Below are 27,898 nucleotides of genomic sequence, written 5' to 3'. Positions count from 1 at the left end.
CGCAGGAAGACGGGAAGAGGCTTCGGGAAAGGGGATATGGAATAGGAGAGAGGGGCTGGAGGCTGGGCTGGCTCTTCTCGGGCGATAGATGTGGCCAACGGATGATAAGGAAGGAGCTGGTGGATAAATGATTAAAGTAGCGTCTTGGAATGTGGGGGGTATACACTCACCCATTAAAAGATCAAAGATATTGCAGCATTTACAGCGGATTCGAGCTGATATAGTATTCCTTCAAGAAACACACCTATCAGATATTGAGCATTCTCAGTGGATTCGAGCTGATATAGTATTCCTTCAGGAAACACATCTATCAGATATTGAGCATTCTAAGTTAAATAAATGGTGGGTGGCAGATTGTTTGACCTCAGCAGCTCTTGGTCGCAAGGGTGGGGTGGCAATTCTCTTTAGAAAAGGGATAGAGTCTCAGATTCACAAGACTATTAAAGACCCGGACGGTCGCTTTATTCTTAGCATAGTTACAATCAATGGGCACAAAGTGTTATTGGGTAGTATATACGCACCTAATGTATTAGACCTAAAATTTTACAAAAAATTGCTTTTGGAGATTACACAATTAGAAGCACTGCCTATGATGCTGGGAGGAGATTTTAATATGCCATGGGATCCCATATTAGATAAGTCACACCAGCCCACAAACTCTAGTCGGAAATGCACCAGAGGTATGCCCGATTTCAGTACAACGTTAGATCTTATTGATGTATGGAGGACGTTACACCCTACGGAACGAGAATATACACATCGACCCAGAGCCCATAGCTCCTCCTCTAGGATTGACTACTTGCTTATATCACGCACACTATTTACGGATATCAGAGCGGCAGAGATAGATCCATGTGTTATATCGGATCACTCAGTGGTTCATGTGGCCTGGAGGGGAGGGGGGATGAGGATAGATTACAGGGCTGGACATTCACGTCATATTTGGTGAAGGATGCAAGATTTGGGGAACATCTGTTAACATAATGAGGGCTCAGTGAGTAGCAGTACCACCATGTGGGAAGCTGCGAAAGCAGTACTAAGAGGGGAGATTATCAGTTATGTCACCCAGTATAAACGCACAAGAGATCAAGAAATTCTGAGACTCAAAAAGCGGTTAGGAAGATTAAATAGACAATATGGCTTAACCCCAAATACTCGGATTTGGCAGGAGGTGATATCGGTACAGACGGCCTTGAACTCCTTATTACATGCCAGGGAGATGAAATCACAGAGTTACTATAAATTTCAATTATATAAGCATGGAAATAAAGGAAGTAAATTGCTAGCAAGACTCATAGCTCCTAAACATGCTTCTAGAAATATCACCACTATTAGGAATAATAGAGGACAATTATTGCACTCTAATCAAGAGATTAGATCGGCCTTTCAAACCTATTACCAGACTTTATATACTGCAGCAGATCAAGAGGGACTCCAAGGAGCGATGTATTTACAGGGTATTAAAATACCACAACTGAGTACTACTGATTGTAAACTATTAAATGCTGAGATTAACGCAGATGAAATAACATGGGCTATAGGACACAGTAAATCGGGTAAAGCACCAGGCCCGGATGGATATAAAGTGGAATTTTATAAAATGATGGGGGATTCGGTAGTTCCCACACTGACCAAGGTATTTAATGAACGGATTGAGGGCGGTAAACTGCCTGAACACTTGAATCTAGCAAGGATTGTTGTGTTCCCAAAGCCTAAGCGAGATGAACAGCTTTTAAGTTCATATAGACCTATTTCGCTCCTAAATCAGGAAGCGAAGTTATTTGCAAAAATCTTAGCAAATAGGTTGGGACGCGTGTTATCTCATATTGTCCATGAAACACAGGTGGGATTCGTGCAGGGGAGATCGGTCGCGAAAAATATGCGACGCATTCTGACATCTCTAGAACACTTGGAGTATACTAAGGAACAGGCCATCATGATAAGCTTTGACGCTGAAAAAGCGTTTGATAGAGTAGAGTGGCCATTTTTATACTCGGTGATGGAGGCATATGGTTTGCAGGGAAGATTTATGCAGGCGGTTAGGGCGCTGTATTGGTCTCCATGGGCACAAGTGTTGGTTAATGGGAATGTGTCAGAAGAAATTCAAATTAGTAGGGGAACCAGGCAGGGGTGCCCCTTATCACCTTTGCTTTTTGCACTTCATTTAGACCCTTTAATTAGAGACATTCATGAATGCCCTGCAGTGCCAGGGGTGCAAATACAGAATCAAGAGTTTAAAATGGCTGCATTTGCTGATGATCTTTTGGTAATCCTCACGAAACCAAAGGACGCCTTAAAAAATCTACTAGAGATAATCAGTGAATTTGGAGATTACTCCGGATTTCAATTGAATTTAGACAAATCAGAGGTGTTGGCCATTAACTCCGATGACCGTCGTAATTGGAATGGAACATTTCCATTGAAATGGGAAACTGCTCATTTTAAATACCTTAGTATTTTGTTACCAACTAAAACATCAGAGCTTTATAGGCTGAATGTTAATAAATTATTAGAACAGACGGCCCAACAACTTGACAGATGGAAAACTTTGACGCTGTCATTGTCGGGAAGGATTAGTCTTCTCAGAATGGTGATTTTGCTGAGATGGCTATATACTTTACAGACATTGCCATTACTGATACTGCAGAAAGATATAAAATACTTTTATCGGCTTATAATGAAGTTTTGTTGGGTTGGGAAAAAGGCCAAAGTCCAATATCGATTCATGATAGGAGGATGGAGACATGGAGGAATGGGGATACCTAACATGGCCTATTACAATAAGGCTTGCCTTCTCAGACAGGTGAGAGATTGGATATTTTTATCCCACGCACACACACCACTTGAGTTAGAAGAACCGTTCTTTAGACCATACGATATTGTAACATTGATGCATATGCAGAAAAATATGATCCCATCAAGATTTAGACGTAGTGTTTTATTAATGCCCATTAGAGAGTCGTGGAAATTCTTGGGGAAACTGTTGGGGGGAGATTCGACGGTGACGGAGCTCCTGGCAATTCACGGTAATCCGATGTTTGTGCCAGGAATAGAGAATAGGATCTTTGCCAGGTGGAAGCAAATGGGAATAGTATGCTTAGCGGATGTATTGGGGGTAGAAGGACAGCTCAAGGAGCTATCACAAATCCTGGGGGGGGGGGGGGGGGGGGACGGCGACTGAGAGCTGGGGAGACAAATATGCGTACTGCCAGCTTAAACATTACATGCAAATTTTAAGTACAGACGCACTAAATAAGAAGATGGGGAGCACGATTAGGAAGTTTTTTGAAGAGATTGCTGAAGATGTCCCCTCCATATCCAATATACACCAGAAGGTGTGGGAACTGTTGCCCGGGAAGGAGCTAGTCCAGCTTCGACATCGTTGGGAGAGAGATGTGGGCAGAACTTTAGTGGCCTGGGATATTCTAGCGCAGATCAGAAGTATTCCACGAACAGTAGGGGGAGCAGATCTTAGGGAATGTGCATTTAGGATACTCCATAGAGCGTATTTCACTCAGGTTCAACTTTATAAGTCAGGGGGGATTAACTCTGCTATTTGCTTGAAATGCAATAGGGTAGATAATACATTGTATCATGCGTTGTGGGACTGTGTGGCAATACAGAGATACTGGAGGCAAGTAATTTCCTATATGTCACATATAATGCAGACACGCATTAACTTGAATCCAATACATCAACTTTTGGAGGTACAAAGTGGACAATTACGCTTAAGTGCTGAACGAGGTTTGCTTCATCGGAAATTGTGTTTGGTTGCGAAGAAATGTATTATGCAGCACTGGACCTTGACTCATCCGCCAACATATTGGCATTGGCATAATCAGGTACACCAACTGATGACTTGGGAGGCGAAAGAAGCTAAAGGCTCCTGCAAACAGAGAATTCGTTTTCTAAAAGTATGGGGATGTTATTTAGATGGACTGACCCAGAAGGGAAGAAGCCTTATTCTCAACACATTGTGAACACCATTGCTAGATGTAGATGTATACAACTTACGCTGATGCTTGTATAGGGGAAGGGGGGTAGGGGGGAATAGGTAGGGATGGGGGATCTAGGCTAGATTTGGGCATGAAGAAGGGAATTAGGGGAATTAAACATGATGACAAATGGTATATCACGTATAATTAGAGTTCACTTTATTGAGATATTTATTTGTATGTTCAGCTATGATGTATATGATGATTGTTCAAATTTGTTGATAATAAAAAAGTTGAAACATAATCTAAATCATAGTTACCTGATGCTATGGTCCACATTAGGAGACAACACTCTAGAAAAAAAGGTATCTAGGTATTATTGTAGACAATATGCTGAAATATTATGCCCAGTGTGCGGCAGCGGCCAAAAAAGCAAATAGTATGCTAGGAATTATTAGGAAAGGGATGCAAAATAAGACCAAGAACATTATAATGTCTCTATTGCTCCATGGTGATACCTCACCTTGAATACTGCGTTCAGTTCTACTCAGCATATCTCAAAAAAGGGTTCAAAGAAGAGCAACGAAAATGATAAAGGGGATCAAACTCCTCCCATATGAGGAAAGGCTAATGAGGTTAGGGCTCTTCAGCTGGTAAAAGAGATGGCTGAGGGGGAATATGATTGTGGTCTATAAAATCCTGACTGGTGTAGAACAGGTAAAAGTGAGTCTATTTTTCACTCTTTCAAAATTTAAAGACTAGGGGCATTCAATTAAAATACATGGAAATACTTTTAAAACAAATAGGAGGAAACATTTTTTCACTCAAAGAATAGATAAGGTCTGGAACTTGTTGCCAGAGAATATGGTAACAGCGGTTAGCCTATCTGGGTTTAAAAAAGGTTTGGACAAGTTCCTGGAGGAAAAGTCCATAGTATGTTATTGAGATGGACATGGGGAAGCCCACTGTTCACCCAGAGATTGGTAGCATGGAATGTTGCTACTAACTGGGTTTCTGCCAGGCACTTGTGACCTGGATTGGCCACTGTTGGAAGTAGGATACTGGGCTAGATGGACCATTGGTCTGACCCAATATGGTTATTCTTATGTTCTTAACATATATTAAACCTATACTCTGTTTTTCTAGACAGAACATTATTCATACCTACAGAAATAATTATTCTGGAAATAGCAATTTCTTTATCCCTTTTCAGAAAGGAGGTAAACACAAATGCAAATTCTTTAAAAATCTGCCCCCTTGTAAGTTCTGCAATGTCTCCCAAATAGGTCAACTGTTTCCATTTTGCTAGTAAGGGTGTAATCTATGACAAAAGCAATCACAGTGTATTATAGGGTAGTTTTGCATGTCCAAATTACCTACAGTGCTCTAGCTCAGACTCATGCTGTCTGCCGTCATCTACTATGTTACGTTGATTCCCACTGATGCATTGTTATTAAATCTGCCGATGGAACTGCAATAGAATTTACTAAATATAAATTTTAAGATATAAGTCATATTTTAAGAGTGCTGTCCTGAGATCCAGGTTTCCTAGGGAGAAATGGGTTTACCACAATTTCCAATAAGTGACTTACCTTCCAAGCATTATATGTGCCAGATGGGTCTGTTTGGTACAGTCTTGGACTGCCATCAAAATCAAAGCCCATAATCAATGAAGAAATACCGAACGGTCTACGTCCATTGCTTTGTGTGTAGCGCTACAAAGACAACATTTTCACAATTAATGCTTGTTTCATATATATATAGCACTGAAAACCACGCACACAAATTTGGGAGCACACCCAATTTGCGTTGGCAATTTAATTGGCAAATGTGCCCTATCAATTATAGGCGCTAATTGGCATCAATTTAAATTTACATGCGATCCAAAAAAAGGGGACATGGCTATGGGGAGGACATGAGTGGGCCAGGGGCATTCCTGCAATTTACATGCAGTGTTAAAGACTAAAGGAGATTCACACCTAATTTAGGCATGAGGATTTAAACCAGGTTTTACTTTGTGTAAATCCTTGCGCCCAAATGATTTTATCGCAGGTATCAGCTCGCACTGAGACATTACTGCAGACAGCATTGAAATGCAAGTTAATTCAATACTTCAGAATTAATCAGCATTGATCCAGAGACCCGAATGATACTCAAATTGATCTAACTATAGGGGAGGAGTTGGATGGTGTGTGTTGGGGTGGTTTGGGGGGGAGGGGCTGAAATTGAAAACTGACTTTTGGTCCTCTTTTGTTTCTTCTTTGCATTCTTATACAAACCGAGTATTTGTAATCTTATGTATTGAATTGGATGTTGATGACTAAATAAAAAATATTTAACCATAAAATGTGTGTTAATGCAGGCATTAATTATCCCACAGCCATGCTTAAAAAAAACCCCAAACAAAGCTCACGCATATTTAGTGCGGGAAACTTTTTGCCAGGTTTGGGGGAGTGTAGAAGGGTTGGTTGGTGGTGTCTAAGTTGCACCCCTTTTCTCCCACCAACCCAACCACCCTGCCCCAGACTGTTTTCTGCATCGGCTCTGACCCTACCGAAACACCCTGCCATCCTGTCCCCTCCCTCCCCCCCTCCCAATATTAAATAAAAAACAGATTCCCTGGGGGGTTCAATGGCCCCCGGGGATGCACCATGTGGGGCCTACCAACCATATGAAGTGAATGTCTCCATTATACAGTAAACAGTCCCTGCCCGGTGCATCCCAGGAAGCACCAAGTGAGGCAGGGAACCGCCATTTTGGGAGAATCAAGTGGGCATCACTCCTGCCTCATTCCCCAAAGTAAGGGAAACTAGACTACCAGGGAGTTTTTTGTGGGACTGGAGGAGGAAGAATACCACTAGACTACCAGGGATTTGTGTGGGGGGTCATTAGACCACCTGGAATCTTTTTATTTAAAACTGGGGTGGGAGGAAGGGGATGCTAGACCGATGCATGCTGTGGTATGCGTTTTTTGTTGTTTTTTATTTTTTTTTTTAGATAGATGTCAACTTTCCTGTCAGTTCCTGAACAGTGATTTAGCTCAGGCACTGACAGGAAAGTTGACATTTAGCACTGAGCCATAGATTACTGCCATAAAATTTTAATGCAGCAGTCATTTGCATACTTATTAGTTTGAGCATGCTGCAACTATGTTTTTGCACTAATTTTCGATAAAGTGAGCACCAGCCCCAGAGCAAGATAAAATGGTTGTTCTCTCTTGAACTCTTGGCTGCTTTCAGCTTCGTGAACCATTACCTATTACTTGAAAAGCTACTAGATATTGGGCTTTCAGGTAAAACCTTGGACTGATTCACTTTGAGGCTCATTTTCAAAGCACTTAGCCTCCCAAAGTTCCATAGAAACCTATGGAACTTAGCCTCCCAAAGTGCTTTGAAAATATGCCTCTTTGTCTCTCTCCAATCACTCTTATGCTGTATTATGGAATAGCATCACATCTAATCCAACCACTTTACTTGAGAAGTACCATAAGGCATTATCTAGGCCCCAATCTTCCTTTATTAGGTCTAATTATTTACTTGAGCTTACGCCATTCGCATAGGCTGACGATATTCAAAATTCTGCCCACTTTCAACTCACTCAATAGATTGAGTGACTACACTGAACTCCAAACTAATTGATTTGGAACTGGTTACTGTCACAGACAACTCCGGCCCCGATTCACCTTGGGGTGTTTTCAGGGCTCCTGCCTCCACCTCACCAAAATGAGTCCTGCGGGCAGCACTCCCCAATGGCTCAGAGCACTCTAGTCTCTGCTGCAATGCTGGTATTCCTAGGCGCCAAAGTTTTCCTGTTAAAGGGGCAGTCAGCTGAAGCAGGGGGTGGCGCTCTCTTGCGAAGTCCCTTGTAGAGGGGTATTTAAGCTCTCGGACCTCCCTTATACCTTGCCTTCGTGACAGGTCTCCAGAGCCGTGCCTTGTCTGGTCTCCTGACAAGCCTTGTTCCTGCCTTCCTGGCCTGCTTCCCTTTCTTGCCTAGTTCCCCTTGCTTTGTTCCTGACTTGCCTGCTGGTTCCAGTATCTAGTCTCCAGTTCCTGCCTTCAACTCCACAGCCCCAGTCTCTGGTTCCAGTATCCCGTCTTCAGTTCCAGCTTCTAGTCTTCGGCTCTGCAACTTCAGCCTCTGGTTCCAGTATCCAGTCTTCAGCCTCAGGTTCCTGTCACCAGTCTTCAGCTCCGCAGTTCCTGTCTCCAGTTCCAGCATCCTCTAGCTTCAGCTTCTCCTGAGCAACTCTTCTACTGTCTATCAGAATTCCCAAACCTTCAGTTTGGGAACCCAGTGATGATCCAAGGGCTCACCATCCAAGCCTGTGACAGATTGCAAAGGCCATGAGCTTGACAGAGTCATCAGCCTTGCGGTTTACTGCAACTATTGTCCCTACAGTTCCAACAGCTATCTGGTGCTGTCCAGAATTTGACCCAGCGGATGGACCACCTCCAGAATCCTGGTGCACCACAAGCTGTGGCTCCTTAACCCACTATAGCTTTTCCTAGTCTTCCTGGGGCCTCAGGAGACCGAATAGCACCTCCTCCTTGGTTTGATAGAAACCTGAAGTTCTGAAGGGGGTTCCTGAACCAATGCCAAACAAATTTTCAAGTTTCAAGCGAGGGACTTTGTTTCTAACAAGCCAGAGTGGCATATATAATCTCACTACTTGTTAGTCCTGCTGTCACTTGGGTCTCACCTATCTGGGAGTGGAGGAAAATTCTTGGGAACCAGAAAGTCAAGCACACGCTCCAGTCCTCCTCTGGAAATTCCATTGCTTGTTTCCTCACAAACCTAAACTGGGTCCCAGAAGGAGAGGGGATTTGGGGAGGGAGTACTGACTGATCACAGCCATGCCCTGGCCCCATGACTCACGTCAGGGCATTTTTGGGGCTCCTGCCTTCACCCCAATGAGTTGCACTCTAGCCTCTGCTGCAACACTGGCGTTCCTAGCCACCAAAGCTTTCCTATTAAAGGGGCAGGCAGCCAAAGCACGGGGCAGCACTCCTCTTGTGACATTCCACAGGGATGGCTATTTCACCTCTCGGACCTCCCTTCCACCTTCTCTTCGCAATGAGTCTTCAGAGCTGTGCCTTATCTGGTCTCCTGAGAAACCTTGTTCCTGCATTGCCCACCTGCTTCTTGTTCCTTCCTAAAGCTCCCTGCCTTGTTGCTGTCTTACCTGCCTGCCTCCCTTTCTAGTCTAGTTCCCCTCGCTTTCTTCCTGCCTTGCCTTCAGCCTCTGGTTCCAATATCCAGTCTTTAGTTCCAGCCTCAGGTTCCTGCCCCTAATCTTTAAGGTTCAACATTTTTATTGATGACAACTCAAAAGAAACACCTTTAACCTGCTGCATATACAGAGATGCAAAGTATACAAACATGTTCTGTTTAAACCATATGATACAGCTCGTCATCAAACTTTTAACATATTATATCTACCCCTCCCCCCCTGCCCCTAATCTTTAATTCCAGTAACCAGTCTTCAGCTCCGCAGTTCCTGTCTCCAGTTCTAGCATCTTCTAGCTTCAGCTTCTCCTGAGTGACTCGTCTACTGTCTATCAGGATTCCATGACCCTCAGTTTGGGAACACAGTGATGGTCTAAGGGCTCACCACCCAAGTCCATGACAATTACACAACAATAAATAATTTAAAGAAATGAAAGAAAACAAAATAAAGGTCTTATATTTACAAGACAAAACTCTTTACCATCTCATATACCATTATTCAATTCAATTTAATTTAGGTCTTATATACTGCTAATACCCCCTGTTTAGGGTTCAGTGCAGTTTACAACATTAGTGGAAACAACAAGCACAGAATATAAATAGGACAGTGGGTGAATACATTCTTATTGGATAGATGTGATGTTATACGGTGGTTTACTTTGTGATTATAGTCTTTGTTAAAATTGATATTTCTAAAGTGATCAGTGGGTGTTATGTAGCATTCTTTGGGAAAAAGAAGGTTTTTAGCTTCTTTCAGAAGCTGAGGTAGTTATTCTCTGCTCTGATAGCCAGAGGAAGTGAACTCCATAATGTGATCCCTCCCGCTGGGAAGAGCGTTAAAGATCTTCTGAGTTCGGATTCCCATGTGAAACGGTAGGGCTAGGATCAGTTCCTCTTTTAGTCTGCTGGAGTGAACAATGCAAATGGATGAGATGTTAATCAGGAGTGCAGACGTAGCACCTTGAAGAATCTGAAAGACTAGGCAGGCAACCTTAAACTTAGTTCTTTCAGTTATTGGTAGCCAGTGTAGTTTTGAAAGGTAAGGTGAAATACTGGTGTATCTATTTAGTTTAAAGATTAGTCTGGCCGCTGTGTTCTGTATGATCTGTAGCGGGGGGGGGGGGGGGGGGGGTCGGCATTTGCTCCTAATGCCGAGAAATAGAGCATTGCAGTAGTCCAGGTGTGACAGGATAAGCATTTGTACAAGTATCACAAAGGCTTTTTGATCAAAGAATGATCTGATTAGACGAAGTTGCCTCATTTTGAACATTGTTTTCTTCCACAGTTGGTTGATATGGGATGTGAATGACTCCTAGCACTCTAGCTTCTGATTCAACTGGGAAGGTGATGTTGTTGGATAGTGTTATTAAAGTTGGGACCTCAACTCCTTGATTCCAGAACCAGAGAATCTTGGCCTTTTGGGTGTTCAATTTCAGTTTGTTTGCTTGGGCCCAGGTCTGACTAGTGTTCATCCCAATTGTTGCCAATCAGGTTGGATCTTGGTGTGAGAATGTCAGAGGTAGAAGAAGCATGATGTCATCAAGTGTGATAGAATAATTCTTCTGGTCCCAGGTGAATAGAGCTAAGGGAAGACATGAAGAAATTGAACAAGATGGGAGAGAGCGGGAACCCTTGGTGAACCTCGCATTTCAGAATCCAGTATTTGGAAAGGTTTTTTTGTTTTGTTTCACTGAGTAGCTTCGGTTTGAGAGGAATCTGTTGAACCATTTGAGGATTGGTCCAGTTATTCCAATCTGACTCAGATGGTCTAGTAGCATTATATGATCCACTGCATCAAATACTACTGAGATGTCGAACTGGAGTAGTAGCACTTGATCACACTTACATAGGTATTGTTTGACATATGTTGCTAGTACTAAGAGGAGGGTTTCAGTGCTGTGTGTGGATCTGAATCTGAATTGGAACTGGTGTAGTGTGGAGAATGTGTCCAGATATTTGGAGAACTGTTTACTAACATATAATTTGAGCATTTTTGTAAAGAGTGGTATACTTGCCACTGGGTGATAATTTGCTGCAGAGGCTGTGTGAGGACGATTTTGCCCCATATCTGGAGGAAGAGCGCCTGAAGCTAGTAGTCCATTATGGGTGCCCCTGTATGTTTTGTAAGATCACTAAGCATTCTTGGAATAATTATCAATACCAACCTCTCCTTTAGGGGGCATATTTCTTACCTATCCCACAAATGTTTACGTTAAAGCTCTATTGCTCCTTTATTAACTCAAAAAACACTATGTATATTGGTTCATTCCCTGGTACTTACACATTTTCACTACTGTAATTAGAGCAATACTGAATAGCATATTTTACTATTCGGCCAAATAAGAATAATGAAAAATATTATTTGGCCAAATATAAATACCGAATACGAACAATGGACATTGAGCTTTAACATAACAAATAAAAGAAGATACATGAAATCAGAGATCAAATGTTTATTTCAGTATTTAGCATACTAGAGCCTCAGATTATTCACATTTGAATTTAAATCACTATTCAGCCAAATACATATAATGTATTCAGGGCCGAAAGGAATATGAAGATTAGGTATAGCTATAATTGTAATATCCTGTTTAAAAGGTACTCATCTTATATTTATCTGGCAGAATTTACACAAAATACGGCAGTAAAGCTGATCTATGGAGCCAAAAAATGGGATCACATTACACCACTTCTACAGAAAGAACACTGGCTCCCCATTACTCATAGAATACAAAATTTAAACACTTGTTCAAAGAACTCACTATTCAGGATTTCCAATTCTCTTATCTCATCTATTGATACCAACACTTTGGAACTCAGTGCCAACCCACCTACAGTTGGAGCCCTTTTTTCTTACATTTGAAAAGAAACTGAAAATAAACGTATTATTTCCTGATCTTTCTACAGCTACACAAAAGAGACACCGGGGTTTCTGGCATTGAAACGTAGAGCTTTGGCTCTGGGTATGAATTTTGTGTTAAAATTTCCTTGTCAATGTGTATTATTTGAGGGTAAATGTTATGGACCTTAAATCACTCTTAGATTACATAGTGGTAAAAGAAGAATTGACAGTCAAGGCTTAAATTTCCATTTTTAGGGCTGGCTAGTGGTAGAAGTGGAGGATGTGGCCTTATGTAGTTGGTGAATTTTGGATTAAACCAATAGTTAATTCCTATACCTTCTCTTAATTTTGATTTTATTATTATTGCAGGTGATTATTGTATTATTTTTCTCCTTTTACATTTGCTCGATTTTGTTTTCTGATGTGCGATTTCACAGTATTATTTTTCTGTGATGTGTTATTTGAAAATTACAAAAAAAATGAACTGAAAACATTTCTATTCATAGATACCTTTAGAAATTGTCTAGGGATGGAGAGCGGAATGGTAGATGGAGTGCATCAGAGTGAACTGTTCAACATGCAGTGTCTTCTAATTCTGAACTTTATTACGCTATACTTAGTGACATTAGGAAAGAAAAGTCGCAATCCGTGATCTATAATAATAATAATAATAATAATAATAATAATATTGTATTGTAAACTGCTATGAAGGTAATTATCAAATGGTGATGTATCAAATGGAAATAAAATATAAACCTCCAAGTACCCTTTCTTTCAACCTTTAAATCACAAGGTCTCAGCCTGATGTGAACCACCACCAAACTCACCATCTTTGTAGAATCTAGGCTTAGAGTTATTGAACACAATTTCTATGACCAGAACAAAAAAAAGTTTATAAATAGGTAGGTTGCTTACCTGTTTTAATGTTGCTATGTAACGTGTTATGTATTCAACTGTAACAGGATCTTCAACAGTGAGCTTATGACTCTGACATTCCACACGAGCTCGATTAATAACTATTCTGGCATCTGCAGTCAATCCTACAAAATTATCAAATAATTAACAGGAATGCAATGTCCACTTTAATCAAAGCAATAACCAATCAACTGGGAAAAATGTTCTAAATGTTTTATTTTTCAGCTTGAATCACAATTAAACTCAAGCACTGAATGTGCTAATAAGAACAGAACACTAATGAAATAATGTATTAAAAAGGGTCTCCAATGAACTGGTGAAAACAACTTTAAATTATCCACACAGAGAAGCAGAAGACCAATAATTCACTTCAGCACATTAACTATGCTTCAGACTATCTTCATTTCAAGAATTACATAAACAAAATCATACATCAAATTTATGACAAAGATAAAACTTCACATTTTTGTAGTCACAGGATCCAAGATATATTATAATATTCAAAGATAAGTGTTCTCGTAGCTTCAGCTTTCAGATTTTACTTTTCAACATCAAACTTAACTGCTCAGCATCTCTTCTGGGAGTCCTGTGCATTTTTCTCATTGCCCCATCCATATCTGCATCTCAGAAGTAGAGAAGTGGGCTAACCGCAATAAGGATTTTAAAACCATGGGAGTCCTATGAGACCATCATGCATTAAATGGGAGGTCCCCCCTCCAAAAAAAAAATTCTCATTGTCTTACAGACCTGGAGTGGCACCTAAAAACAAGTTTTATTTATTACAGGCATTTCCACCCCGTCTTGTTACTATAGTTTGGTATGGTTTGACTTTTTTCCTGAACACACTGTAATTCAGTCTCCTTGACGCACCTCCTGGGCAGTGGTGTAGCCAAAGGTGGGCCTGGGTGTGCCAGGGATCATCCATTTAGGACTCAGGCCCACCCAACAGCACCACACATTTAGTGCTAGCTAGTGGGGCTCCCAAGCTCTGCCAGCTGAAGACGTCCCCCTGATGATGCCAAAAACAGTGCTCTCTAGCAGTCTAAGTTTCCAAAGCTGCTGATACCGGCCTCAGCGCATGCCTGCTGCACACTGCCAAGGTGGACAGCAGCATTTTCCTGCATGCTATCTTATTTTAAGTTGGGGGGGGGGGGGGAGAACTCTTGATGCCCATCCCACTTCTTCACTAGGCCCACCCAAAATTTGCTGTCTGGCTACGCCCCTGCTCCTGGGGCAGCAATTCTTAACCCAGTGCTCAGGGACTGCTTCACCAGTTGGGTTTTAAGAATATTCCAATGAACATGCAAATGATATATTTGCATGCACTACCTCTACTGCATGCAAAATATCTCATGCATATTTATTGTGGATAGCCCCAAAACCAGAATGGCTAGGCAGTCAGCAAGGACTGGCTTGAGAACTACTGCTCTAGGCCATTGCTGGTAATAGCCTAACTGATTATGTTACAGCAGTCTGGACATCTGCAGTGCTGCCAGTTGGGCCTTCAGAATATGCTCAATAAATATTTTTAAGATAGATTTGCATATAAAGGAGGTGGTGCATACAAATCTATTACTCCAAAAAATAAGAACGTAACCCACAATTTCCTAAAAAGAATACTGTACCTGCAAAGGCCATGCAGACATGATCATCAAGCGCACAGATTTTTCTCACAGTTCTTTCCTCCTGCAGTTTGGCGACAGATTTCTTTTCTACCCCCAATATTACTATGTCTTTGCCACGAATCCCAACCTGTCCATTTTAAGAAGAGATGATTACATAGAAACCAAGAAAATGGAGGACAGATAAGTGCAACTATGTTCATCTAGCCTGCTAATTCTCAATGCAGTACTAAAGAGATTCGCAAATCTCAAGCTTCACCCTTACATCCTCGCATATGAAGCATTCTATGGGCATATTCCAAAATGTCTTAAATTGTTAGGATTTCACCTCCATATTTGTAGAAACACTCTCTTACGTTACTCCCGCATCAACATCCTATGCTCTGCAGTCTAGAACATAATGCCACTGAATACGTGTCTGCTTTTTGTGCTTTACCACCTTCAAGATGTCTGAATATTTCCATCATATACCCCTGCCCTCTCTACAGTATATATATTTTTGTGCTCAAGTCTCATTTATTATTCGATAGGGCTTTGGACCATTTTGATAAGACTTATCTATATATATATATATATTGTGATGATAACCACCAAAAAATTAGAAATAATGTTCCAGGAAAGGTCTTACCAATGACTCATACAGAGACAGACAGACAAATCACCTACTCATACCCCTCTCTCTCTATGCATCGAAGCATTTTTGTGGCTTTTGCCACACATTTACTACTTCCAGTACATCAGCACCAACAAAAAAAAAGTACTGCTCTGCTGGATTTCTGCATCCCAAATACAGGACTCTGGCAACTTAAGTTTAGCAATAAAACAAACAACCATTCCTCAATAGATTTCATTTTTGTTTTCATTTTAAATATCTTATTAGCAAAAACAAAAACCATAGCTTTTCTTCCCTCTCTACAATATCACTTTATTATAAAAAATAATGACTAAGAACTGGACACAGAAATGATCTGTTAACTCCAAGAAGCACCTCCTTATCTTTACTGTGAACTGCAATTCAATTGATGAGTCAATTAGTGCCAATAATTGGGCATTATCAGTGCTAATTTGCATTAATTAAAATTTGTGTGCACATCTTTAGGTGCCGAGATCTGCACATAAATTTTCACACGTGGATCCAAAAAAGGGGTCATGGCCATGGGCGGATCAAGGGCATTCCTGGAATTTGCACACAGTTTTACTGAAAAAGGGAGATCCATGCTGAATTTAGACATGACAAATTTACACCAGGTTTTAGTTGGTGTAAATGCTCACGCCCAAAATTGGGTGCGGATCCCAGCATAAATTCTAATGCGCACTACCAAAAAGAGGGCATGGGCATGGAAAGGGAGGTTTGGGGGCAGTTCAAAAATCTAAACAGAGGGTTATATACCTGCTCCATGCCTAACTTAGATGCCGGTATTTACACCAACGGACATACCTAGAGTTAGGCGCGCAGACATGGCCACTAGGTATATTCTATAAAGCACATCTAAATCTAGGTGTGGTTTACAGAATATGCCTAGGCAGAAATATTTTTGGCACCGATTTTTCAGGCACCATATATTGAATCTAGTCCTCTGTGGAGAGCTTGGGTTTCATTACCAGGCCAGGACTCTACTTCCTGGGTCAATTGGGACTGTGCAAGCTGCAAAGAACGCATTTACAGTGCGAGCAAGTCCCAGTTATTGCACAAAAAGACAACGTGTGGAGACCAACTAACTGGGTGCCTGATAGCAGCATATTGTATAAAGGAAAGTAGGCAACCACTTTCCTGTGAAGATATTTATGTGTAACTTAGATGTACGCTCTTAACACTAAGCACCAAGCTGGCATAAGTGTGCACACCTACTACTACTATAAATCATTTCTATAGTGCTATCCAGTCCTAAGTTATGGAGATAACTTATGGACAACTTATATAGAGGGGCATAATCGAACAGGGCGCCCAACTTTCCTGAGGACGTCCTCGGACGTCCCAGCGAAGGGGCGGGGAAACCCGTATTATCGAAACAAGATGGGCGTCCATCTTTCGCTTCGATAATACAGTCGGGGACGCCCAAATCTCAACATTTAGGTCAACCTTAGAGATGGTCGTCCTTAGAGATGGTCGTCCCCAGTTTTCGGCAATAATGGAAACCGACATCCATCTCAGAAACGACCAAATCCAAGCCCTTTGGTCGTGGGAGGAGCCAACATTCGTAGTGCACTGGTCCCCCTGACATGCCACGACAACAACCGGGCACCCTAGGGGGCACTGCAGTGGACTTCAGAAATTGCTCCCAGGTGCACAGCTCCCTTACCTTGGGTGCTGAGCCCCCCCAAAACCCACTCCCCACAACTGTACAACACTACCATAGCCCTTACAAGTGAAGGGGGGCACCTACATATGGGTACAGTGGGTTTCTGGTGGGTTTTGAAAGGCTCACATTTACCTCCACAAGTGCAACAGGTGGGGGGGATGGGCCTGGGTCCGCCTGCCTGAAGTGCACTGCACCCACTAAAACTGCTCCAGGGACCTGGAAACTGCTGTCAGGGAGCTGGGTATGACATTTGAGGCTGGCAAAAAATATTAACAATTTTTTTTTAGGGTGGGAGGGAATTTGTGACCACTGTGGGAGTAAGGGGAGGTCATCCCCGATTCCCTCCGGTGGTCATCTGGTCAGTTTGGGCACCTTTTTGAGGCTTGGTCGTAACAAAAAATGGACCAAGTAAAGTCGCCCAAATGCTCATCAGGGACACCCTTCTTTTTTCCATTATCGGCCGAGGACGCCCAATGTGTTAAGCACGCCCCAGTCCTGCCTTCGCTATGCTTCTGACATACTCCCGGGAACTTTGGTCATCTCCGCGACAGAAAGCAGTTGGGGACGCCCAAAATAGGTTTTTGATTATGCTGATTTGGTCGACCCTGGGAGAAGGACGCCCATCTCCCGATTTGTGTCGAAAGATGGGCGCCCTTCTCTTTCAAAAATAAGCCTGATAATTTTGCACCCCATTTACACCCATCCTGAAACGTGCGCACTATTGATAATATGCACTTATTTACAGAATGGCGCAATGACAGTATAGTAATCATTTATAGTATTATCGGTTACCTAAACATAGATTACTTCCTTAGCAGGGTTCCAGAGGAAGCCCTGATACACGGGACCTGACAAGGACTGTTTCTGCAATGACCAAGCTCAGTTGGAAAAAATGCAAATAAAGGCTCAAAAAAATGCTGGAGCTCAGTCATTGTTCCTCTCATGTGAGTGAGGGAAACCTTCCAAACCAAAGAAAAACCTCACTCAGAAATGCAGATCAACAAGATATAGGTGAGATCTTCATATTCAACAAAGGAAGAGGTTCTCAACTCAGACCTTGGGACATACCATAATTTGTATCTAATTGTAATTGTATGGTTAGACGAATCTCCCCTTATGTATTCAGGATGAGCTCTTTTCACACTCGTGGGGGAGGGGAGGCAGCAGCAGTAAAGAAAACCAGACTTCCTAGACCCTATTAAGAAACAGTGGTAGTAACATAAGAATAGCCATACTAGGTCAGACCAATAGTCCATCTAGCCCAGTATCCAACAATGGCCAATCCAGGTCACAAGTACCTGGCAGAAACCCAAACAGTAGCAACATTCCATGCTACCAATCCCAGGGCAAGCAGTAGCTTCCCCATGTGTCTCAACAACAGACAATGGATTTTTCCTCCAGGAACCTATCTAAACCTTTTTTAAACCCAGATACATTAAACCACTGTTACCACATCCTCCAACAGTGCATTCCAGAGCTTAACTATTCATCGAGTGACAAAATATTTCCTATTTGTTTAAAAGTATTTCCACGTGGGTGATGCTATAGGGAGGGTTTTTTTTTCCTCTCTCTCTTCTTTCTTCTCTTTTTGGGGTGTAAGGGTGGTCTCAACCTCACACCCTCCTTAATTAAGTGTTACAAGATACTATAAGAGGGAGGTATTACTTGGAAGAGTATGCCTTGGATTATGATTTATAGGGACTGGGAGAGACTGTTTGTTACAATTATTTTGTTTTATTAAGGGGATTTGGGGGGGAGGTGAGGGAAGGAAAACATTTTAAATATGGCGAAGAATGACTATCTTTGTGTATGCTATGCTGGTACAGAGGGTTGTCACATTGTAACATTGACATATGACAGCATGTATATTATGATTTTTTCTTCGTCAATAAAGAAAATTAAATATAAAAGTATTTCCATGTAACTGAGTATCCTCTAGTCTTTGTATTTTTTAAAAAAAACCAAAACAAAACAACAACAGTTCACTTCTACCCATTCTACACCACTCAGGATTTTGTAGACCTTCAGCCATCTTTTTTCCAAGCTGAAGAGCCCTAATCTCTTTAACCCTTCCTCATATGAGAGGAGTTCCAACCCTTTTATCATTTTGGTAGCTCTTCTTTGAACCTTTTCTAATTCCACTATACCTTTTTTGAGATACAGCAACCAAAATTGAACACAATACTGCCAACTCGGTGCATTCAAATCATAGCCCAGAAAAGCAATTTATTCCTAAGGATTTTTACTCTGAAATCATCTCCAAATGACTACACACTGTGTACAAACACCAATATCAATATCTACAATTGTAAAGATCACCCTTCAAATTCAAACTAGTACTTTGTGCTGCAGACCACAGATATATACAATTTTCAAAAGGCGACTATGATAAAATGAGGAAAATCATTAAAAAGAAACTAAAAGGATCGGCTGCAAAGTTAGGACATTAAATCAGGCATGGACGTTGTTAAAAAATATCTTGGAAACCCAGACCAGATCCATTCCACGTATTTACAAAGGTGGAAAGAAGAGAAAACGACAGCCAGCATGGTTAAAAGGTGAAGTGAAAAGTCCTTCAAAGAATGGAAAAAACGAATGAAGAAAATAAGAAGCAACATAAGCAATGGCAAGTTAGATGCAAAGCATCGATAAAGGAGGCTAAAAGAGAATATGAAGAGAAACTTGCCGCAGAGGCAAAAACTCACAGTGATAACTTTTTCGGGTACATCAAAAGCAGAAAGTATGTGAGGGAATCCGTGGGACCATTAGATCATGAACCAACTAAAGGGGAACTCAGTGAGGACAAGGCCATAGCAGAGAAACTGAATGAATTCTTTGCTTCAGTCTTTACAGAAGAAGATGTAAGAGATCTACCTGTACCAGAAATGGTTTACAAGGGTGATGATGCAGAGGAACTGAAAGGAATCTCAGCTGACCTGGAAGACGTACTGAGCCAAATCAACAAATTACAGAGTAGTAAATCAGATAGACTGGATGGCATGCATCCTAGGGTAAGAACTCGAACATGAAATTGCTGATCGGCTGTTAGTAATCTGTAACCTGTCATTAAAATTGTCCCCAGTACCTGAAGATTGGATGGTGGCCAATGTAACACCAATGTTTAAAAAGGGTTTCTGGGGTGATCAGACAAATTACAGACTGGTAAGCCTGACGTCAGTGCTGGGTAAAATAGTGGACTCTATTATAAAGAATAAAATTATGGAACACATAGATAAACATGGTGTAATGGGACAGAGTCAGCATGGTTTCAGTCAAGGGAAGTCTTGTCTCACCAATTTGCTTCATTTCTTTGAAGGCATGAATAAACATGTCAATAAAGTTGAGCCAGTTATGTAGTATACCTAGATTTTAAGAAAGATTTTGACAAAGTTCCTCATGGCAGACTCCTGAGAAAATGAAGGAGTCATGGGATAAGAGGCAATATTCTACTGTGGATTAGGAATTAGTTATTGGACACAAAACAGAGGGTAGGGTTAAATGACCATTTCTTTCAATGGAGGAGAGTGAATAGTGGAGTGCCGCAGGGATCTGTACTGGGACCGGTGATATTTAACATATTTATAAATTATCTGGAAATTGGAATGACAAGTGAGGTAATTAAATTTGCAGATGACACAAAACTATTCGAGGTTGTCAAAACACATGCAGACTGTAAAACATTGCAGGAAGTCCAAATGACTCTAAGGGGATGGATGTAGTTCCTGCGGGATTCCTACAGAAGAGTAGGCAATTATAATAGTACTAAACAAATAAATGGATATGGTTGATAGCATTGAAATCCCCATAAGCACCGAGAAGGTAAGTTTTCAACATCAGCTACTGTTAAGTCTGGTTATTTTACCACAAGTTGGGTTAGTATAGCACAGGGGATGGGCAGGAATGGAGGAGAGCACTTGTGGGGTTGGGTTTGATTCCAGCAGGGATGGGTGAAATTTCTGTCCCTATGCAACTCTCTAATGCAGAGTAGATACTTCTTTTCTAATGGGTACAGGTGGGGATGGAGAAGATTACTTGCAGGGATGGAGGAAATTACTTGAGAGGATGGGTGGGGATGGAGAAGATTACTTGCAGGGATGGAGGAAATTACTTGAGAGGATGGGTGGGGATGGAGAAGATTACTTGCAGGGATGGAGGAAATTACTTGAGAGGATGGGTGGGGATGGAGGAGATTACTTGCGGGGACAGGTTAGATTCCAGCAGGGATGGGCGACATTTCTGTTCCTTTGCAGCTCTCTACTGAGAACTCCTTCATTTCCCCCACTCTGTGATGCACGAGCAAGACACTTAAACATATGCATCCTGCTCCTCCTTCATGTTTTTGTTCTATTCGTTTCCGGATCATCTCCACAACCCTTAACCAAGGAGAGGAAATGGAGAAGAACCTGATTGGGGGGGGGGGGGGAGCAAGGAGAGACAGGGCGAAGGCCAAGGGATGCAGCTGAAGACCCAGGTAGGGGCCCTTGCATAATTACCCCCTGTTGGTGGTGGTTCCATTAGACCATCAGCTATTGCCTCACTAGGCAAAGACCTGAAGGCTGAAGCCTGGACCCCACTTCTGAACAAGATCACCATAAACAGACTCATTTGCTGGCACAGGCTCCATGAAATCTCTGCTAGCTAGCCACACAGAATGAAAATATTTATGCTAAAGCTCAGGTACAGAGAAGGGCAACAAAAATGATAAAGGGGATGAGATAACTTCCCTATGAGGAAAAGGCTAAAGGGCTCTTTAGCTTGGAGAAGAGACAGCTGATGGGAAATATGATAAAAGGTCTATACAATACTGAGTGGAGAGGAACGCATAAACATGAATTGCTCATTTACTCATTCCAAAAATACTAGGACTGGGGGCATTGTAGTGTATATTTTTATGGTGAGATTTATTCCTCCCAGTGCAGCGAATCTACCACTGCTATCTTAGGGATGAATGAACCCCATCCCAGGCTGCTTCTGGTTTAATTACCTCGTTTATCTGAACTCCTTAATTACCAGAGCTGTGCACTAGCTCTGAAGTAACCAAGAACACAGACCAAATATAATTAGAAGTATAAGAAGGTATCTTTTATTTCTTAGGCATCAAGTATAATTACAATTAGCCATTGCTCTGTAGGTACAATTTACAGCACACCATTTGTCATGAGAAATACAATTCAATTGGTTAAAGGAATATAGTATCCCAGGACCCTCTCTTTCCTGGTTCATCTTCTGTTGCTTTTCGTCATTTCTCTCTCACAATTTCCTATCAACTAAAAGGCATCCCCTTCCAGTCTCCTTTGTTTTAACTTGTAAACCACTTTGTTTTTGTGGGAAACACAAGCAGGAAATTAGATCACAAACTCAATGAATAGTTAAGCTCTGGAACGCATTGCTGGAGGATGTGGTAACAGCGGTTAGCATATCTGGTTTTAAATAAGGTTTGGACAAGTTCCTGGAAGAAAAGTCCGTAGTCTGCTATTGAGACAGACAAGGGGAAGCCACTGCTTGCCATCGGTAACATGGAATCTTACAACTATTTGGATTTCTGCCAGGTACTTGTGACCTGGATCGGCCACTGTTGGAAACAGGATACTGGGCTAGATGAACCATTGGTCTGACCCATTATGTTTATTCTTATGTGGTACATCATCAAACGTTATGAAGAGGAGGAGGAAAGCTACAAGGGCTATTTTTCAACATATATGCCTAAAGCTCATCCCAAGAGCCTTGCTACAAATCAAATTAATCTTCTATCATCAACTCTTCTGCAGATGCTGAGGATCATTTTAAAAACATTTATTTAGCATCCTTTAACTTCACAACACAGTTTAATTTCTATTGTGTGAGTAAATTAAGATGCTCTTGGAACCTAGCTTTCCTCTTTAATGACCAATCTATGATGGCAGATAAAGACCTGTACAGTCCATCCAGTCTGCCCAACAAGATAAACTCATTTACATGGTATGTGATACTTTTATATGTATATCCGAGTTTGATTTGTCATTGCCTTTCTCAAGGCACAGACCGTAGAAGTCTACCCAGCACTGTTCTTGCACTAAGTTCTGGAGCTAACGTCGAAGCCCCTTAAAATTTACACTGAAGCCCATCCCTATCTATTCAGTCACAATCAGGGCATAGACCGTAGAAGTCTGCCCAGCTCCCATTTTGTTTCCCAATTACCGGCGTCGCCACCCTATCTCCCCTAAGATTCCTTCTAAACAGGATTCCTTTGTGTTTATCTCACACGTTTGAATTCCATTACCATAATGCAGCTTCTTAAAATGTTATAACATAAAATAATATTTTCATTTTATTCTTTACTTAAATATAAATTGTTCAAATGCAGGTTTTGAAGATTTGTATATGGTTCCTCATACCTCAGAATCTCTGAATTTGATAATCACTTTAAACAGTTAAAAACAGAAGAGTGTAAAATATTTCTCTTAAAATATCACCATTTGGCCTGTGATATGGGTGCAGCAACTAATGGGTTCATTTACGAAAGAGAAGGACGTCCATCTTTCGACACAAATCGGAAGATAGACGTCCTTATCTCAGAAACGTCCAAATCGGTACAATCAAAAGCCGATTTTGGACATCCCCAACTGCACTCCGTCACAGGGACGGCCAAAGTTCAAGGGGGTGTGTCGGAGGCGTAGCGAAGGCGGGACTTGGGCGTGCCTAACACTTGGACATCCTTGACCCATAATTGAAAAAATAAGGACGTCCCTGACAAGCACTTGGACGTTTTCACCTGGACCTGTTTTTCTTACAACTAAGGCACAAAAAGGTGCCCAAAATGACCAGATGACCACCAGAGAGAATCGGGAATGACCTCCTGTTACTCCCAACCTCATTAACCCCTCCCAACCTCAAAAAACATCTATCAAAATATTTTGTGCCAGCCTCAGATGTCATACTCAGGTCTGTGACAGCAGTAAGCAGTCCCTGGAGCCGTTTTAGTGGGTGCAGTGCACTTCAGACAGGTGGACCCAGCCCCATCCCCCCTACCTGTTACGTTTGTGGAGGAAACAGCGAGCCCTCCAAAACCCACTGTACCCACATGTAGGTGCTCACCTTCAATACAGACAGAGAGGGTAATACAGTATACAGTCAGAGAAACCAAAGGAAAAAAGCAACACTGGGCCTTCAAGACTAGGACAACAGGAGTACTTTATTAGCCAAAGACCCGACACGGGCCATGTTTCGGTGCCAACAAGGCACCTGCCTCAGGGGTCAAATCGTAGATATAATGGCGTACAGATGTTGAGGCACAGATGTCTTAAGAACAATCAAGATGACTTGCGTATATTCCGCTATAGCGCGAAAGATCGCCAAGGGTGCTGGTTTACTTTTTCGGATTACACAGAAGGCTCTTTGCTGGAGCCAGCGCCCTTGGCGATCTTTCGCGCTATAGCAGAATATACGCAAGTCATCTTGATTGTTAAGACATCTGCGCCTCGACATCTGTACGCCATTATATCTACAATTTGACCCCTGAGGCAGGTGCCTTGTTGGCACCGAAACACGGCCCGTGTCGGGTCTTTGGCTAATAAAGTACTCCTGTTGTCCTAGTCTTGAAGGCCCAGTGTTGCTTTTTTCTTTAGGTGCTCCCCTTCACCCACAAAGGCTATGGTAGTGGTGTACAGTTGTGGGTAGTGGGTTTTGGGGGGGGGGGGGGGATCAGCACACAAGGTAAGGGAGCTATGTATCTGGGAGCAATTTAGGAAGTCCACTGCAGTGCCCCCTAGGGTGCCCAGTTGGTGTCCTGGCATGTCAGGGGGGACCAGTGCACTACAAATGCTGGCTCCTCCCACAACCAAATGGCTTGCATTTGGTCATTTCTGAGATGGACGTCCTTGTTTTCGATTATCGCCGAAAATCAGAAATGTCCATATCTAGGGATGACCAAATTTAAGGATTTGGACGTCCCTGACGGTATTTTTGAAACAAAAGACGGACGTCCATCTTGTTTTGAAAATACGGGTTTCCCCGCCCCTGGATCGGGACGTTTTGCGAGGACTTCCAAATGAAAACTTGGACGTCCCTTTCGAAAATGCCCCTCCACATCAAATAGTATTATCAAGCTCAATAGGAATAAATGTCTCACAAGCATATCCCCAGTCTTAGAATGGGATCTAACTAGATAAAACAATTATCACTTACAGGTAGGCAGATGCACTTAATTGTAAGACATGTTTTTTTCGTGTTTTTAATTCACCTGAAATTTAAATCTTCTGTTTTCACAATAGTTGTTAACATTTCCCTTCCCCCTAAAATACAGATTCTCGGTGCTCAGCAAAAACGATTCAAACAGGTTCCTAGCTCTGACAGGGCAGTTCCTGCATTTAGACCCTAACCAAAGAGAGATCGACAGTGATTAAAGAATACCGCACATCACATATGAGCCGACTCTTGAGCACCCCCAATTATTGAGAAAATTCCTTGTATGTGTCCAGGGAGGGGTTATTTCCACTGGGCTTTGCACCCCCAATAATTTTGAAAAGTTGGCTCCTATGGCACATCAGTCTATACTTCTGCTTCTGTGTAAACTGACAGTGCAAAGGACAGTAGCAGGTCTACACTAGCTCTACTCCCCTAGGGAGGCAACGCCCTCCAATCTTCTTAATTAATGAAATGGCAACTAAAAACCAGAACTAATGTATGAGTTGAGTGGTAGTAGGGATTCGCCCCTCAATTCACCATCACGCCTTCTTCTAATAGCACAAACGGGACACAGATTGTTTCCAAATTATTCCCTTCTAAAAGGCTACTCCTTCGGCGGGGGGGGGGGAGAGAGAACCGAACCCAAGCTCCACGAAAGAAGGAAAAACACGATGTTTCCCACCTCGTTACAAGAAGCCTAACAAGGCAGTAAGAAACTGTGCCAAGCTTCTCACTACACACTTGCAAGTGCAAGCCCACCTCCTCCCAGTCCCACCTCGCACATACCATCAAAAGTAAAAGCATAAGCGAGCGCGCGCCTCAGCCTGCACAGAAGGCGGTGCTAGAATGAGGTCACTGCGGCACGCGACCCCCACCTCCCTCTTCTCCACCACCGGCACTGATAACCCCACAACAGCTCTGCCTCTGCCCCTGGGGGGGGGGGGGTTTGCATCCCATTCCATTCCACACTCACCGCAGTGGAGCCCTTCTTCACCGCCTCCTGCGCATATTCCACTTGGAAGAGATGCCCGTCTGGGGAGAAGACGGTGATGGCTCGGTCGTAGCGCGCAGCCATTGCCCCTCGGAGCGCCGATTCTTAAACAGAAGAAAGGGGGGCGAGAGAGAAAAAAAAGGGGGGCCGAAGCCGGCTTCAACGTGCATACGCTTGGATCTGGGCGTATCCGCTGTGGATTTTTCTGCCTAGAACAGAAGCCGAGCCTCTCGTTTTGGGAATATGATAGGATGGGGAAGCGCGCGTGCGCTTAACACCCATCAAGTTGAACGCCCGTGCCCCAGGTAGTTCAGGAAAGAGTGATTACTTGGATTACTAAACAACATAAAAAGACTCAATATTTGTTTGATTTTTTTTTTTTACCAAGAAAATGACCGCTAAATAAACGAAATTGGCAGAGGGAATACTCGTCAGTTACAGTATAACTAGGGAACTGATCTAAAATAGTTTGCCACGCGATGGCTGTAAATAAATCACATGCAGAAGACGTGCAGAGAGCATATTGGTGGTCCAAACTTCCTGACACACATCCCCCCCCCCCCCACCTAATGTTCTGCACTAAAATAGTGACACCTGGAGAAGCATTGTGGAGTCAATTCTATGAATTGCCTGGTCCCATTGCCAGGGGCCAGTTCTCTAATGGCATATGTGCACCAAGATGCCCTTATAGAATATTAGTGTAAGTCAGCGTGGTTATGTTTAAGTGTAGGCATATGTCATGGCAATGGTGTGTAAATAGGCATATGCCTACATGCACCAAGTGATCCTCAAAACTGATAGTATTCTATTAAGTTACTAGTAAAACATGCCCGTTTCTGGAGCAAATGAAACGGGCGCTAGCAAGGTTTTCCTGCCGAACCCCCCTCCTCCCTACCCACCCTTTTGGCGTTGTGAAGCCACTCACCGCCATTGCTCCACATCTCATCAACGCACGCCACCTTCATCCACTGACGCCATTGCTCCGCCCTCGACATCACGTTTGACGCGAGGGCGGGGCCCAGACACAGTGATTTTGGTGGCTTCACCACCACGAACCCTTCGAACCCGAAGGAAGTGCCCGCAGGAAGTGACACATGTCAGTGTCCTCAGAACGTTGAGGGTGAGTTTTATTATATAGGATATGTGTCACTTGAAGACATGTCTATGACCCACCTATGCTCCAGCAAAGTATATACCCCCTGCAGTTACGCACTATGGCACTTAGGTGCTACCTTATAGAATAGCACCTAGTGCATGTAATTGGCAAGTAGTCTAAGTGCCAATTCATACAATTAGCTCCTCTGTGTGCATAAATTATACACATTAGCTTTGTCTGCCTTGAATGCCAATTGTATATTCTGTGAAACTAGCAAACTAGGTAATACAAATCTTTAGAAAGGGCTCAGTAAACATCAAAGAACAATATCGCGCCTTTCAAAGATTTAATGGACCTCAGAAGTATCATTCAGAGGTTCATAGATCTTCTTTATCTCCAAGATTCACACCAGTGGCATAGCTTTGTGGGGCCATGGGGGCCTGGGCCCCTCAAATTTGCTCTGGGCCCCTGGTTGGCTGGCAAGGGTCCACAACCCCCACCAGCTGAAGACTTCGTCCAGTGCTGGTCTGTGGCGGTGCCGCCACATTGCCCCTTCTCACTCTTCCCCTCACGTCTGGCACGCTCCTTTTAGTGAAATTAAGCATGCCAATTTCACTAAAGGTATTTGTGTCAGCGGTGCTTCAGCTGGCGGGGGTTGGGGACTCCTGCCAGCCAAGATGTACAGCGGCGGTAGTGGGTGGGGAGTGGCGAGGCGGCAGAGGTGGTGCAGTGGCGAGGTGGTTACCAAAATGTGCTCCCCCACTGTCGGCTCTGGCCCCCTCCCACCTCGAGATCTGGCTATGCC

At 42.7% G+C, this 27,898-nt stretch overlaps 1 protein-coding gene across 1 annotated transcript in view; it reads right to left on the bottom strand.

The window, feature by feature from the left end:
• PSMA8 (proteasome subunit alpha 8) overlaps positions 1–26,215 on the bottom strand; it is a 51,067-nt gene extending 24,852 nt beyond the window's left edge. The window contains exons 1-4 of the mRNA XM_030213677.1: positions 25,980–26,215; positions 14,547–14,673; positions 12,922–13,046; positions 5,528–5,650 (exon numbers count right to left, since the gene is read on the bottom strand). Coding sequence (XP_030069537.1) covers positions 5,528–5,650; positions 12,922–13,046; positions 14,547–14,673; positions 25,980–26,081 — 477 coding nt within the window. The 5' untranslated portion in view covers positions 26,082–26,215. The remainder of the gene's footprint in view (positions 1–5,527; positions 5,651–12,921; positions 13,047–14,546; positions 14,674–25,979) is intronic.
• Between the last annotated feature and the right edge of the window lie 1,683 nt (positions 26,216–27,898).

This window comes from Microcaecilia unicolor, chromosome 1 (genome assembly GCF_901765095.1).
Source record: "Microcaecilia unicolor chromosome 1, aMicUni1.1, whole genome shotgun sequence".
NCBI classification, from domain to species: domain Eukaryota; kingdom Metazoa; phylum Chordata; class Amphibia; order Gymnophiona; family Siphonopidae; genus Microcaecilia; species Microcaecilia unicolor.
This window is presented reverse-complemented; position numbering and strand designations above follow the sequence as displayed.